Source organism: Euleptes europaea, chromosome 18 (assembly GCF_029931775.1).
Source record: "Euleptes europaea isolate rEulEur1 chromosome 18, rEulEur1.hap1, whole genome shotgun sequence".
Classification (NCBI taxonomy): domain Eukaryota; kingdom Metazoa; phylum Chordata; class Lepidosauria; order Squamata; family Sphaerodactylidae; genus Euleptes; species Euleptes europaea.
In genome coordinates, this window is record NC_079329.1 from 6,558,236 (window position 1) to 6,574,922 (window position 16,687).

Below are 16,687 nucleotides of genomic sequence, written 5' to 3' on the forward strand. Positions count from 1 at the left end.
GTCCAAAGTTGCTTCTGGATCGTATCAAGCAAACATACACCAGGCAACTGTATCATGCAGCAGTTCAAACTCTGGATTTTCGTATGCAGACTGGCTTCGATGAACCTGTAGGTCAGTGAATGACCTTTGAGGTACCTCTCAGCTTTGATCCTGACTGTGGCATTGAGAGGTTCACACCACTGGGGCACGTATGGACAAGAGGAGGATTATGAACATTGCGAACAAAGGAAGTAGAAGATAAAGGTTGTCTGTATGGAAGTAGAAGATCTCCCACTTTCTGCCTACTGAGATAATATCAGGTGGGTAGCCGTGTTGGTCTGCAGTAGAACTGGGTTGGTTTCCCCACTCCTACACATGAAGCCTGCTGTGTGTCCTTGGGCTGGTCACAGTTCTCTTCGAATTCTCTCAGCCTCACCTACCTCGCAAGGTGTCTGTTGTGGGGAAGGAGATTGTAAGCCACTTTGATTCTCCTTAAGTACAAAAGCAAGATTCGAATCCAGTAGCACTTCCAGGGGAGAAGCTTCCGAGAGTCGAAGCTCCCTTTGTCAGATACCTCGAAGAGTTTTGAGTCTTGAAAGCTTATACCCTGGAAATTTTGTTGGCCTTTAAGGTGCTATGGGACTTGAATCTTGCTTTTCTGTATACCGGAAGGTGTTGATCTTCACAAGGAAATGTATATTGTTCCAGATTACTGAGGCTGGGTCTATCACTATGGCTTGGCCTACGAGGAACTGGAGTCTGAGTCCACGATAAAAAGCAAATGTCCCTGATATCTCTCCTCCATATGTGCTAATTGACTTCAGGGATGGTCTGGAATTTCTAGGAGAATGTCTTCTGATAAACTCTGGTCTTCAATGGAGCCCTGAAGAAGGTGACCTCTCCCAAGAGAGGAAAGAGACTGGTTAATATGTATGTTCATGTGTAAAAGGAGAATCTGCAGTTTTTTGGGCTTTCTTCTTTCAGTCATGTTCCACTCGGAGAGCAAACGGAAGGTTGCTGAAGATTGAAAATGAAACAAAACCCACTGGCGCCAGTTTCTGTGGTGGGGGAGGTGACCTGCCGCCCTGTAAAAATTCCCCCTGCAAATAAATACAGCAAATATCGTAAAGGTATTGTATGTCTGTGGGTACCGTCTCAAGGCTGCCTCCTTCTTAACCAGACAGCAGCTAATTTTAAACAGAAGAATATGCAAAAAACAAGGTGTGGATCGAGAAGAATGTTCCTCCAGGTCTTACATGGGCAGGAATGCTTGTTTTGAAACTGGTGCATGGCCTGATGAATCAAAAACACACAAAACCCCAAGGAAGTGGTGCCTTTTGTCCCCCACAAGTTGCATTATACATGTTTCTGCAGACTTAGCCATCTCTCACAATTAATTTGGGTTGCCAACCTCCAGGTACTAGCTGGAGATCTCCTACTATTACAACTGACCTCCAGCCAATAGAGATCAGTTCACAAAGAGAAAATGGTTGCTTTGGCAATTGGACTCTATGGCATTGAAGTCCCTCCCCTCTCCAAACCCTGCCCTCCTCCAGCTCCACTCCAAATACCTCCCACTGGTGGCAAAGAGGGACCGGGCAACCCTACAGTTAATCACTTTAGAAGGATGTTTCCCCAGTACTTACATGGATAGGAATGCTTCTTTTATTTATTTTATTTATTTATTCGATTTATAACCCGCCCTCCCCAGTCAAAGCCGAGCTCAGGGCAAGTAACAATATTAAAATCAACATGTCACAATATCTAAAATTCTTTAAAATTATACACATTTCAACAGTCTAAAAGCATGTCTAAAACATTAGATGGCGCTAAGTCCAGCACCCGCTGAGAAGGCAATCAGCCAGCTACCCCCTCTAGCTTTAAACCATACAAGTAAAGAGGGGGGAAAGACAGGGGAGCCAACACTGATGACATCCGAGGCTAGGGTTGCCAGCTCCAGGTTGGGAAATACCTGGAGATTTTGGGGGCGGAGTAATCTGCTATGTACCTTGACTTGCGACTTGGGAAACAAAACTTCAGGCTGGGCATCAGTGCGATCTTCCTCGTCAGCCTCACTCTTTCGTTGTTGCAGAGAACAAAGAGGTGAGTCACGCAGCTTCGTTGCGTTGGGGACCTGGGCTAGCGGGGCTGGAGCAGCCCCACTGTGGGTGCTCGATGCTAAAATGACCCACAGGAGGATTACCAGTTGCAAGGTTTGGGTTAGGGACCGAGTCCCCACAAGTGGTTGAGCTAATCTGGTGTAGTGGTGAGAGTGTCCGACTAAGATTGGGGAGTAGGGTTGCCAGCGCCTCCGGCAGGAGATTTTGGGTTGCCCGGTCCCTCTTTGCCACCAGTGGAAGGTATTTGGAGTGGAGATGGAGGAGGGCAGGGTTTGGAGAGGGGAGGGACTTCAATGCCATAGAGTCCAATTGCCAAAGCAACCATTTTCTCCAGGTGAACTGATCTCTATCGGCTGGAGATCAGTTATAATAGCAGGAGATCTCCAGCTAGTACCTGGAGGTTGGCAACCCTATCGGGGAGATCTGCATTCACATGCCTGTTCTGTCATGAAACTGGCCTGGGTCCATAACGGCAGAGATAAAATGACAAAGGAGAACCATGTACACCACTCAGAATTTCTTGTGGGATACATGATGAAATGAGATCAGTTCCCCTGGAAAAAAGGACCGCTTTGGCAGTTGGACTCTATGGCTCTGCCCCAAAAACCTCCCACTGGTGGTGAAGACAGACCTTGCAACCCTACATTCACCCCTGAGCACAAAGCCGTGCATGCCAACCCCCTGGGTTGACAGGCAACTTTTTACGAAGCCACGTTGAGGAATAAAGGGAAGAAATATATACCTGATTAATATGTTCAAACAAAGGCACTATTTATGAGAACCATTCACCCGTTAGCGCATAGCCGTGCGTGCCAACACCCTGGGTTGACAGGCAATCAGAATTGCTGCTGCCGTAACTGCCAGTGTGTTTTCATACACTAAACAAACAGTTTTGGTTAGCAACATAAATGCGAAAGAAATAATTAAGTATGGCTACTAAGTTAGATGGCCTGGCCTGGATGTAGGGTGGCCCTCTTCATCACCTGTGGGAGGTTTTTGGGGCGGAGCCTGAGGAGGGTGGGGTTTGGGGAGGGGAGGGACTTCAATGCCATAGAGTCCAATTGCCGAAGCGGCCATTTTCTCCAGGTGAACTGTTCTCTATTGGCTGGCGATCAGTTGAAATAGTACGAGATCTCCAGCTACTACCTGGTGGCTGGACACCCTAGTTTGGACTGGTTAATATCTGGGTGGAAGACCACCAAGGAAGTCCAGGGTCACAATGCGGAGGCAGGCGATGGCAAATCACCTGTGGCCATCTTTTGCCTTGAAAACCCTACGGTGTTGCCATAAATCAGCTGTGACTTAATGGCACTTTCTACCACCACCGTGGATTATCTAGGGTCAAGAGCATCAACAGCTGAGATTGTGTACAACCAATCAAAACATATGGCGTGTATGGACAAGGAAGGTGAGAAAATTCGAGGAAATAGATTCGTCAACTGAAACCAACAAATAAGGCATATAAGCAATTTCATATTTTATGTAGAGCTCATAGGCAATGATTAATATTGTCTGCAGCCTTTGAAACTTCTTCGTACGCCCCACCATTAAAAAATATACGGGTAGTGATTTTACGATCCTGACAAACTTGAAAAGGGAAGGTACACTCCTTTGGAAAGGATATGTCAATTGGTTATTGTTGGATTCAGTTTGTAAGTATGTTTTTGGAGTGCTTGTCAGTAAAATTGTAATTTAATAATTTCACAGAGCAAAGGTTCCATTGTTAAGACACCATAGGATCGTCGGGCTTGAAAAAACGAACGTGAAATGGAGATTTTACCGGAAACCCATTGAATTTGGCTTCTTTGGACTTTAAAAGCGATTATAATTTCGCATCAAGGATGACACATTCAGCACACTGTATATGTGTATGAATTTAATCTCTGTGTAGTTACTTGCTACATGAATATGGTTTGAAGATTGTGGATATGTAGTATTTTACTTAGTTTGGAATTTCAAAAATTGTCATAAATTGCTGCATAACACTGCCTTGTCTAATTTTTGCATTGTGCTTAATAGCATGCATGAGCCATGAGTGTTTTGTATTTGATTTCTAAAAGTACCTGGAGGTTGGCAACCATATGTACCAGTAAGGCCACCAGTGCCCACTGTATGTGTTTTATGTGTGTTTCTGGAATGTATGGCAGTTATTGGGGGCAAGCTGACATGAAGTCCAGTTATGGAGGCATGGCTTCCTTGTAAAGGCAGGTTTCTTGGGTTGACTCCAGAGAAAACAATGCTTCTTGTGCCAGCGTGAGAAGCAGCCGCAGAGGACAATCCCTGACCGATCCAAGGACCCCAGCAGAAGCCAAGGAGGCAGGGAGACTCCGGCTTGTCGGGGGTCAGTCGACTTGTGTGCTATGTACCTTGACTTGCGACTTGGGAAACGAAACTTCGGGCTGGGCATCAGTGCAATCTTCCTCGTCAGCCTCACTCTTTCGTTGTTGCAGAGAACAAAGAGGTGAGTCACGCAGCTTCGTTGCATTGGGGACCGGGGCTGGTGGGGCTGGAGCAGCCCCATTGTGGGTGCTCAATGCTAAACTGACCCACAGGAGGATTACCAGTTGCAAGGTTTGGGTTAGGGACCAAGTCCCCCCAAGTGGTTGAGCTAATCTGGTGTAGTGGTGAGAGTGTCCGACTAAGATTGGGGAGTAGGGTTGCCAGCGCCTCCGGCAGGAGATTTTGGGGATAGAGCCCGAGGAGGGTGAGGTTTGGGGAGGGAAGGGACTTCAATGCCATAGAGTCCAATGGCCAAAGTGGCCATTTTCTCCAGGTGAAATGATCTCTATCGGCTGGAGATCAGTTGTAATAGCAGGAGATCTCCAGCTAGTACCTGGAGGTTGGCAACCCTATTGGGGAGATCTGCATTCACATGCCTGTTCTGACACGAAACTGGCCTGGGTCCATAACGGCAGAGATAAAATGACAAAGGAGAACCATGTACGCCACTCAGAATTCCTTGTGGGATACATGATGAAATGAGATCAGTTCCCCTGGAGAAAATGACCGCTTCGGCAGTTGGACTCTATGGCTCTGCCCCAAAAACCTCCCACTGGTGGTGAAGACGGACCTGAGCACAAAGCCGTGCATGCCAACCCCCTGGGTTGACAGGCAACTTTTTACGAAGCCACGTTGAGGAATAAAGGGAAGAAATATATACCTGACTAATATGTTCAAACAAAGGCACTATTTATGAGAACCATTCACCCGTTAGCGCATAGCCGTGCGTACCAACACCCTGGGTTGACAGGCAATCAGAATTGCTGCTGCCGTAACTGCCAGTGTGTTTTCGTACACTAAACTGAAACAGTTTTGGTTAGCAACATAAATGCGAAAGAAATAATTAAGTATGGCTACTAAGTTAGATGTCCTGGCCTGGATGTAGGGTGTCCAGGTCCCTCTTCATCACCTGTGGGAGGTTTTTGGGGCGGAGCCTGAGGAGGGTGGGGTTTGGGGAGGGGAGGGACTTCAATGCCATAGAGTCTGATCGCCAAAGCAGCCATTTTCTCCAGGTGAACTGATCTCTATCGGCTGGAGATCAGCAAGAGATTTCCAGCTAGTATCTGCAGGTTGATAGAAAAACAAACACCTCTATACTTAACTGGTATGCAAAATTCAGTATAGGATACTGTATCACACTCAAATGGAATTCTTCTCTCTCTTTCTCTCTCTCTCTCTCTCTCTCTCACACACACACACACACACATATACATACATAAATCACACTAAATGCAAAACAAAAAGGATCCAATTTGATTACATGTAAATTTCACAAATAGTCCACATGTTAATCTTATGATATTTCTACAAGAGTCCATATATCATCTTCAGCTTTGTGACTTAAATTTTACTTATACGTTGTCAGCCAGATCAGCATCTCCCGTTGATTGGAGAGTCCTTGTAAATTCCACATTGGTATTCACAAAACAAGGTAGCACAAGGGTCCTTGTAGATTTCACAATGTAATTCACAAAGTAGGGTAGCACAAATATCACGCACAAACGGTCATCCCAGGTAGAGTACCGTTTCAATTCTTCTTCAGTGTGCAATATTACCCACTCATATTCAGTTTCAAAAACGCTCAATTGCTTAACCTCTTGCTACAATACAGGGACATAGTGAGCCAATATTCCGCTCTCGGAATAAGACTTCTAATGCTCACCCTAGCTGATGAGCAGGTCTGTATAGCTGCTCTGTCAAAAGGACACATAAAGTGTGTATGTATCTCTGTTGGGGGTAGGGTATGCTGTCGGTTAAGTGCTGTAGAGTCTACTGCCCTTTTCTTTATGGGTGACTTTTCCAGAGACCAGGCTTCACCACAAGCATTGGCGAAGTGCCGGAAACTGAAAGGGTTCCTTGGGACTGGAAATCTGTTGGAAAAGTGAGTACCTTAAAAAAAAAAAATCTTTATTTTTATGCATGCCTTTCTCTCAACCAAGTCAGGACTCATCGAGTATCATTGACAGTTCCCAGCCAATTGGGGACTGTCACCCAAGTCTACAGGGAAGAACAGCCCAAAGAGTCAGTGGCTGATTTGGCTCAACAGGTGAAATTTAGACCTCCACCGTCATTTTGGATTGTGGTTCTGTGTTTGCATATGTTGGAGGCTCTGCCAAGCTCGAGAACCTGTTCATGTATATGCGAGTGACCGATACCATGAAAAGTTAAATTAAAAAGAGGAGGCCCTAAGGACTAGAAGATTGAGATTTGGGCGATTCTGAGATCTGATTGAGGAAATCAATCCCATGTGCAATTCCACTCAACTTTTTCGGGATCGATCGGCCCTAGTGGATATAAAATCATAGAGTTCTTCCTAATGTCTAGACGGAAACTCTTTTGATTTAATTTCAACCTGTTGGTTCTGGTCTGACCTTCTGGGGCAACAGAAAACAACTCGGCACCCTCCGCTATCTGACAGCCCTTCAAGTACTTGAAGATGGTTATCATATCCCCTCTCAGCCTTCTCCTCTCCAGGCTAAACATACCCAGCTCCCTCAACCTTTCCTCATAGGACTTGGTCTCCAGACCCCTCACCATCTTTGTTGCCCTCCTCTGGACATGTTCCAGCTTGATATATGCTAGGTGTCCTTTGTTTGCCCCTCTTTCCTGCTAGGAGCGTTCTCCTTCATTTGACAGCCAGAGATGAGAAGATGCTTCGTGCCGTTGAGAAATCGCCTGTACAGGCAAAGGACAGAAAGATTTTGGAGCACCTGCTACTGACGCAAGGATGCCCTTGGCAGCCCAATGCTACAGTATTGGCCCAGTACAGGTAGGACCATTTGTCTGCTCAGAGAGGAAAGTGCAGAGGCAAATTGTAACTTTGGGACATATAAAATCTCCAGTGGAGCTGACTTGGTGTTAAGGATATAGGAATCTGCTTTCTTTCTGTTTTCATATGTTGTTGTTGTGGGCCTTTTAGTTTCATCCAGTCTCCTTGGTGGTCTTCCTGATTTTTTTTAAATTCCTTTTATATGCTACTGGCAGACTTTAAGCAGAGGCTGGACAAACACTTGTCAGGGATGCTCGAGGCTGATCCTGCAATTTAACTTTTAACTTTTGTAGTTCAATTTCATGCTCCTTCTCTTTCTCCTTCAGGAGAAATCCAATTCTTTATCTCTTGGACCAACCTTCCTCTCCTGTTTCTTTTTATTTTGGGGCCTAATTTTGCAAATTTTATTCTATTCTGTTGTTTTCCAGATATCTCGCTGATTTAGATTAACATTCACCCCAACCGTGGCTTGTTTTGATGTTTACTCATTCTATGTGGTTAATGTTTTGGACACGTGAAGCTGTCATACTGCATCAGAAGACAGAAGGGTACAAAAAAGTACTAGAGAGAGTGAGGAATCAATTGATTAGCTATAGTGTATAATAAGTCAAAAACTTACTTGAACATAGAGAAATAGGGTTGCCAGATCTGAGTTGGGATATGCCTGGAGATTTTTGGGGTGGAGCCTAAGGAGGGCGGGGTTTGGGGAGGGACTTCAATGCCATAGAGTCCAATTGCCAAAGCGGCCATTTTCTCCAGGTGAACTGATCTCCATCAGCTGGGGATCAGTTGTAATAGCAGGAGATCTTCTGCTATTACCTGGAGGTTGGCAACCCTAACCAGGAAAGGTGTCTGGGCTCCATAGTGCCCGTTCCTCATCTCCCTCCCTTTCCGTTGCAGGACCAAACTGGGGAGATGCTGCAACGCTTCTTTCTGGATGGCGGTCACCAAGGAAAACACACCTGTGGGATCGGATATCCTCTTAGATGGGGAGAAAGGCAACAAACTGCCAGTGAAAGATGAGCTGATGGACTTGCTGCCAAAGGTGGGAGACCGGAGTTTGTGGGTTCTGCTTATTTTGCTTTTGGGATGTAGCAAGAGATGGGGCAGAGAATGTACATAAACCGATCCACTATGATGGATCTTTTGGCTTCTCTACGAAGATCGCTCTCGATTGCATAATACATTTAGGACTTCTGCCACTGAAAAGCAAGCCTGAGATGAAACTTTGTACCAATTAAAAATGAGGTGGGATAGGGCAAAGCTTCTTAAGCTGTGGGTCGCGACCCCATATGGGTAACTGAATGTGAGGGTCGTGAAAAATTTGGCAACAGTATGCAAATATGCATTTGTCTTTAATAAATAGTAAAATTAAATGTATACTAAAGAATTGTTTTAAAATAAATTTCTTTATGATTTATTATCAGTAAGTGTTTGATTTGTATACCGATTTTATATACCTATATACCCCAGGGTCGCATAAAAATTTCTCGGGTGAAAAGGGGTCCTGAGTGGAAAAGTTTAAGAAGCCCTGGTATAGGGGACTTGCAAATCCATTCCTTCACATATGCTGGGATCAGTGTGTTACCCAGTTTGTTTTTGATTCACACTGGGAATGAGGGGAAGGGGTAGTGTCACAAAGAGAATTTCTCTGACCTCCCAGGGATCATCCTGAAGAACAGGAGGCTTGCGAGTAGGGTTGCTAACCTCCAGGTAGCAGCTGGAGATCTCCTGCTATTACAACTGGTTTCCAACTGATAAAGATCAGTTCACCTGGAGAAAATGGCAGCTTTGGCAATTGTACTCTATGGCATTGAGGTCCCTCCCCTCCCCAAACCCTGCCCTCTCCAAAAGTCTCCAGGTATTTCCCAATCCGGCCCTGGCAACCCTACTTGCGAGTCCATTCCTGGGAGTGTGAGACTCATTTAGGGTTAGGGTTACCAGGTCCCTCTTCGCAACCGGTGGGAGATTTTGGGGGCGGAGCCTGAAGAGGGTGGGGTTTGGGGAGGGGAGGGACTTCAGCGCCACAGAGTTCAATTGCCAAAGCGGCCATTTTTCTCCAGGTGAACTGATACCTATCGGCTGGAGATCAGTTGAATTAGCAGGAGATCTCCTGCTACTACCTGGCGGTTGGCAACCCTATTTAGGGTTGCCAGGTCCCTCTTCGCCACTGGCGGGAGGTTTTTGGGGTGGAGCCTAAGGAGGGCAAGGTTTGGGGAGGGGAAGGACTTCAATGCCATGGAGTCCAATTACCAAAGGGGCCATTTTCTCCAGGTGAACTGATCTCCATCGGCTGGAGATCAGTTGTAATAGTGGGAGATCTCCACCTACTACCTGGAGGTTAGCAACCCTGGACTCATTGCCTTTCAGCTAGTCTAGTGACCTGAAGTAGGAAGGTGTTAATCAACCTCCTTCTAAAGCCAAGGTCCACTAATGGGGGTAGACAGCAAAAAAAGGTCCCTGTTTGGCAGGGGTATATGATTTTGGGCAACTACCTCCACTTGGTGCATGTAAACATTTTTAAACCTTCTTCTTCTCTTTCTAAAACCTGTAGAGATCACCCATTTCAAGCATTCTGTATGACCAATGTGCAGTGGTGGGCAATGGCGGAATCCTCCGGAACAGCAGCTGTGGGCAGGAAATTGACCAGGCAGATTTAATAGTGAGGTAACTCTTTGGTTGGGCCAGGCCATGCCCGGCCAGCCCAGATCAGGACTGGAGGAGATAGCTGCCTTGGCTGGCTCACTGGCCGGATAAGAGCTCTCAATAGGGTTGCCAACCTCCAGGTACTAGCTGGAGGTCTCCTGCTATTACAATTGATCTCCAGCCGATAGAGATCAGTTCCCCCGGAGAAAATGGCCATGTTGGCCGCAGGGCTCTATGGCATTGAAGTCCCTCCGCTCCCCAAACCCCACCCTCCAAAACCTCCCACTGGGGGCAAAGAGGGACCTGGCAACCCTAGCTCTCAAGGGGTTGAATCCAGCCCCATGGGCTGTATGTCTGACACCCCTGTTTTAGGGGTTTTGTCGCAAGAGCTTTCTAGGAATGAGGGGGTAACATAAGGACTATCCATTTGCCACTTTCAAGATGATTATCGAGAATCTGTTATGCCTTCCATCACATCCACAGAGACAGGAAGTAACTGCTCATATTGGCAGATGTACCCACTTCTTTACGATTCTTTGGAGGACACGACAGCGCTAAAGAACTAATGCAGACTCTCTCTCGTTTCCCTGTCGAGGTTCAACCTGCCTCCTATGGACTGGCCTGAAGATGTGGGAACCAAGACCAGCCTGGTTACCATCAATCCCAGCATCCTTCAGACGAAGTAAGGAGCTGGGTGACAACAGACACAGATTTACTGGCTCTGCCTTGGCAAACAGTAACAGGGCTTCAGAATTGGCCCATGTAGGTCAGTTTTAGGAGCCCTGTGGTGCAGAGTAGTAAGCTGCAGTACTGCAGCCCAAGCTCTGCTCACGACCTGAGTTTGATCTCGACGGAAGTCGGTTTCAGGTAGCCGGTTCAAGGTTGACTCAGCCTTCCATCCTTCCGAGGTTGGTAAAATGAGTACCCAGCTTGCTGGGGGTAAAGGGAAGATGACTGGGGAAGGCACTGGCAAGCCACCCCATAAATATAGTCTGCCTAGTAAACGTCGGGATGTAATGTCACCCCATAGGCCAGGAATGACCTGGTGCTTGCATAGGGGACTATCTTTATCTTTAGGTCAGTTTTATTTAATATCGCAGGGGTCCCCAGTGAGGTCCCGCAGGGGCCATGGACCTGCCAACACCTTTTCTTGCGCCCGCCAAGTGTTTTTAGGAAGTGGACGGGGCCAGGTAGGGCTTTTGCCCAGCAAGGCTTCTTATTGACTATTGGAGATTAGATTGGCTGTGCAGTTTTTCAAATGTCCCTTTGCCAGTAGCTGCCACCTTGATAGAAGAAGAAGAGTTGGTTTTTATATGTCAACTTTCTCTACCACTTAAGAAAGAATCAAACCGGCTTACAATCGCCTCCCCTTCCCCTCCCCACAACAGACACCCTGTGAGGTAGGTGGGACTGAGAGAGATCTAACAGAGCTGTGACTTGCTCAGCGTAGTGTAGTGGTTAAGAGCGGTGGTTAGGAGCAGTGGATTCTAAGCTGGAGAACCAAGTTGGATTCCCCAGTCCTCCACATGAGCGGCGAACTCTAATCTGGGGAGCTGGGTTGGTTTCCCCACTCCTCCATGTGATGCCTGCTGGGTGACCTTGGGCTAGTTACAGTTCTCTCTGAACTCTCTCAGCCCCACCTACCTCGCAAGGTGTCTGTTGTGGGGAGGGGAAGGGAAGGTGATTGTAAGCCGGTGTGATCCTTCCCTTATTTTCTTGAAGGCTTTCAGGGTCAGAGTTCATTGGTTCTTGTAGGTTATCTGGGCTGTGTGACCGTGGTCTTGGTATTTTCTTTCCTGACGTTTCGCCAGCAGCTGTGGCAGGCATCTTCAGAGGAGTAACACTGAAGGACAGTGTCTCTCAGTGTCAAGTGTGTAGGAAGAGTAATACATAGTCAGAAAGGGGTGGGTTTGAGCTGAATCATTGTCCTGCAAAAAGTATCAAAGGTAATGTGCTAATCATTGCCTTTAAGTATCAAGATAATGTGCTAATGAGGGTGTGGTATGTTAAGATGGAAACATTGTATCCTGAAGTGATCTGTTAATGTGTGAAATCCAAAGCTAATCTGCATGGCTATTGTGGACTGTAGTCTTTCTTAGTCTGGAGGTTTTCAGGACAGGAAGCCAAGCCTTATTCATTCTTAAACTCTCTTCTTTTCTGTTAAGTTGTGCTGATGTTTATGAATTTCAATGGCTTCTCTGTGAAATCTGACAAAATAGTTGGTAGAATTGTCCAGTCTTTCAGTGTCTTGGAATAAGACCCTGTGTCCTGTTTGTGTCAGTCAACACAGTCCACAGTCCTTATATCCCGCAAACATTAGATTTACGTTGCTCACGATCAATGGGTCAAGGAGCTTCTAAGGGATAAAAGGAAAGGAACTCTTCTTCTACCTCGAGTTAAGGCCTCCCTTGCTCCAGCTTGCAATGGGCTATATCCTGAACTCGGTTTGCTTTACCCCCTCATTCCTTCTCTCACCCTGCAGGTTCAAGAAGCTGCAGGCCCATAGGAAGCCCTTTGCCGATGCCCTCCGTCCTTTCAGGAGCACCCTGATTTTCATTCCTGCTTTCTCGTTCGTGGGCCACAGTGACGTCTCTTACCGTGCTCTGTATACCATGGAGGACTTTGGCATGGGGCAGCACGCTTACTTCATGAACCCTCGCTACCTGGACGCCCTGGGAATATACTGGAAAGATCATGGCTTCCACCCCCGGCGCCTCTCCTCTGGCTTTATGCTCGTCAACATGGCCTTGGAGTTCTGCAAGCGCATCACCCTCTATGGCTTCTGGCCTTTCCCGCATGACCTGGCCAACCGGACAATACCTCACCACTATTATGACAACACTTGGCCCAAGCCGGGCATACATGCCATGAGCAGCGAGTTCTCACTCTATCTTAAAATGTACGCCCAGGGCGTGTTGCGGTTACGAGTAGGCAAATGCCAGTGAGAAGCTGGGGGGATTGTTTGAGAATGGGCCAAGGGGTCAGGGAATGGGGCCAGACTGCAAGGCCTAGCAAAGCCTGAAGCCTGTGCAAAACTTTCTTTAGATAGATAGATAGATAGATAGATAGATAGATAGATAGATAGATATAGATAATTGTTTTTCAATAATTACTGTACATCTCATTTGACAATACATCCTATATACCAATCTTTGAGTCAATAAAAGATTAAAAAATTATTAGGTGTATGTCTTCAGTATTAAATATAATTAGTTACAATTGACTTCCCCACCGACTTCCTCCATCCCACAAATATCTGGTATCTCCTTTTTATTAATATTTTCTAATCCTTATAAGTCATTATTATTAATGTTATGCTTTCCCCTCATTTAATATATTTCAATAAGCAATAATAATATAATATTGATAATAAAGAAAGGAAAAAGGAAAAAATCATTTTAAAAGTAAAAACAGAGACAGAACAAAACACTTTAACATAGTTTCTCCAGTCACTCATCTCTGTCATATAAAATGGATTAGATCTTAAAAAACTTTATATACCCCCAAGTAAAAAAATAAGTTGATATCATTTTTCTTCTACCCCCACCTTTCCCATATTAAGAGTCAAATTGGTAATCTTCCAGCTTTCTTAACCCTTCTTTTTAAACCTTTTCTTCTGTCTGGAGTTTCTGTTGCTATCTGCATGCTTTCTTGAAGTGGTCTCCTGTCCATGACAGTCTTTACCCATTGCTTCTTGGGCTGTTGATTCTTCTTCTTGTATTCCTGTAGTATCGTCTGACAGCTCATTATTTCTTGTCAAAAAGTTTTTAATATCTTCCAATGAATTGACAGCATATTTGACTTGTTTATAAGTGAAGGTAAGTCCTTGTGGTAGCAACCAGCTGTATTTTATTCCCTTGTTTCTCAATGTCTCAGCAAAATCTTTATAGATGGCTCTCTTTTCAATCAGGTGACGAGGAATGTCTTTGAGAATTATTAACGGTGTATCATCTACACTTAGATGATTCTCCAAATGAAATTTCATGATGATATTTTTCATCCTGATGTCAAAGAAGGAGACCAAGATCTATCTAGCTACCTTTGTTTTCTGTACTCGAGTTGACAAGGGGATCCTGTATATCTTGTTTATTGCATAATTTAATTCTTGTTCATTTAAATGGAATATATCAGCAAGCGATCTTATGATGGTCTCTCTGGTGCCCCCTAGTCGTTCAGGCAAATTACGTATTTGTAGGTTAGATTCTCTCTGTTGTAAGTCCAAAACAGCTAGTTGATCCTTCACTCGCTCTTCCTGGAGCCGTATTGCTTCAATATGTTGTGCTTGAGATTTCATGTCCATTTTGACTCCTTTCAGTTCTTCGGTGTTGTTGTTAACTGAAAGTTCCATCTTCTTCATGCCATTTTTCATTACTGTAATTTGATCCTTTATTTCCTTGATCTTATTTAATAAGCCATCAAATTTTTGTGTAATAATTAAAGTCATTTGTGTAGTTGATTGTTCTTGTTGCATGGAGACCTGTTCAAACTTCTTCTTTAATAATTCAGTTTGCATGGCCAACATTTCCTATATCTTTTCATAATTACTTTCCATGATTGTCTGTGGCTTTTGTATTTTCCAGGCTAGTACGTTACATGTAAGCAGGCAGCTCAGTGCAGAAAAGCTATTAAGTAGTTTAAAAAGCTCTGGCTTGGCTTTGGAGATTGTTCCAGGAAGTATACAGCGAGTTATGAGGCAGCGGGCTTTCCGTCGCTCCCACTCTATGATTACTGAAAGTAGGATTTATTTTGCTGCTACACTGAGTGGGGCACATCCGGCCCTACAGCCCCCTGTGATTTCCTGTCTTCCTAGAGGAGCCACTTCCTGAATGAAAATGTGGCTGGAGGATTCTCCTAAGGTGAAGGAATGGAGAATCAAAAGTGAAGGATTTCTCTCCTCCCCCTTCTGTGCCGCAGCCGCCGATTGGTAGCTATTTATGCCACTCAGTTCTTTCCGGTTGTTTCGTTTGCCTGCTAATTCAGTTTTTTAATTTAATTAAATAGACTTTTTAGTCGGAATGTCACTTAAAATCCTGGGTGAAGGGGTGCAGAATCTGTAGTCGATTTTGAAAAGTTCCAGCCATTCAAAATCGGATTAGTAGACAAAAGGAGTTCATGTAACTTACTCGGATGTTGGAAATCGGGGTTCTCTGTTATTAGCTTGATCAATGTTCGGTAAAAGATAGAGGAGATCGCAGCCTATATCCTTGAGACGTTCATGGCGATGGAGTTCCTCCTCAGCCGGCAGGACTTCGACCAACCCTCCTCTACATCAAGTAGCTCTTGTGGGAGGGGGGTGGGAGTCAAACCGCTCTTCTTCTGCAGCAGGGGGTTGCCTGCATTCCGATCCCCTGTTTTATGGAGAGCCCTGGTTCAGAACGCCTCTTGGTTCCCTTGAGCGATCTCGAGGGACATCTTGCTGGGATCAGCTCTCTACCGGAAGTCCAGATCAGATCTCTACTGGAAGTCCTCAGAACTTTCTGAGACTACTGGAGAGCCAGTGTGGTGTGGTGGTTAAGAGTGGTGGTTTGTAGCGGTGGACTCTGATCTGGAGAAATGGGTTTGATTCCCCACTCCTCCACATGAGTGGCGGAGGCTAATCTGGTGAACCGGGTTGGTTTCCCCACTCCTACACATGAAGCCAGCTGGGTGACCTTGGGCAAGTTACTGTTCTATTAAGAGCTCTCTCAGCCCCACCTACCTCACAGGGTGTCTGTTGTGGGGAGGGGAAGGGAAGGTGATTGTAAGCCAGTTTGAGTCTCCCTTAAGTGGTAGAGAAAGTTGGCCTATAAAAACCAACTCTTCTTCTTCTTCTTCTACCACACCAGCCATTTTATCTGAAATTGCCACCCTCCATTCACAGTTATTTGTGGGGAATCAGGATAATGCAATCCAGTGTTTTGCCTGCTGGCCTACTGTCATTTTTTAAAGACATGGTTTGTGGCGATGTTCCTCTGTTTTAATGGAACTGCAGCACTAGCTTGCTCAGGGTGAACTAATGACACACTGTGCAGGAGAAGAGGTGGGGATGATTATATGGGTAGTGGTTGCACTGTTGATTTGAAATGCACTGCAAAGCAGCCCCCCATTTTTAAAAAAATGTTTAACAAGGTATCAAGAAATATTTAAGCACATTAATGGGGTTGGAATTATTAAATGTTGATGTAAAAATAATTCCAAGGTTTCTGGTACACACCAGGTCAATATATATGGTGTAGTATTGGTGTAGTAGGCAATGGCGGGAGATAGGTATCAATATAGGTTGGATCCTTACTTGGGGTTGCCAGCTCCAGATTGGGAAATACCTGGAGATTTTTGGGGTGGAGCCTGGGGAGGGCAGGGTTTGGGGAGGGGAGGAACTTCAATGCCATAGAGTCCAATTGCCAAAGCGGCCACTTTCTCCGGCCATTTTCTCTAACAACTGGAGATCAGTCATAATAGCAGGCGATCTCCAGCCAGTACCTGGAGGTTGTAGGAAGAAGACACCACTGTACTAGTACCACAAGGTTTGGAAATCAGCACAGATGCAAAAATTAATAACAAAGTGCAAACATTTATATAAATAGCTACCCCAATTCAACACTGTGCATAAACTAGCCTAATATATACAAACCATTAACTATCCTAATACACACATACACACAGTCAGAAGTTTCTGTACTGTCATAAATAGTCC

At 45.3% G+C, this 16,687-nt stretch overlaps 1 protein-coding gene across 1 annotated transcript; it reads left to right on the forward strand.

Annotated features, from left to right (window-relative positions):
- Positions 1–190: 190 nt before the first annotated feature.
- On the forward strand, positions 191–12,959 carry LOC130490266 (alpha-N-acetylneuraminide alpha-2,8-sialyltransferase-like). Its single transcript, XM_056864092.1, has 8 exons — positions 191–230; positions 2,072–2,082; positions 4,352–4,560; positions 7,213–7,368; positions 8,269–8,413; positions 9,923–10,035; positions 10,610–10,696; positions 12,497–12,959. Exons 1-8 carry the CDS (start codon positions 191–193, stop codon positions 12,957–12,959), a joined length of 1,224 nt encoding a protein of 407 aa, XP_056720070.1.
- Positions 12,960–16,687: the final 3,728 nt, after the last annotated feature.

Bases quoted from the DNA above. Each gene is read 5' to 3' on its own strand.
- LOC130490266 (XM_056864092.1), top strand. From the start codon at position 191: ATGGACAAGAGGAGGATTATGAACATTGCGAACAAAGGAA. The intron at 4,561-7,212 runs GTGAGTCACGCA...CTTTCCTGCTAG, and splicing joins TTGTTGCAGAGAACAAAGAG to GAGCGTTCTCCTTCATTTGA. The intron at 10,697-12,496 runs GTAAGGAGCTGG...CTCACCCTGCAG, and splicing joins CCCAGCATCCTTCAGACGAA to GTTCAAGAAGCTGCAGGCCC.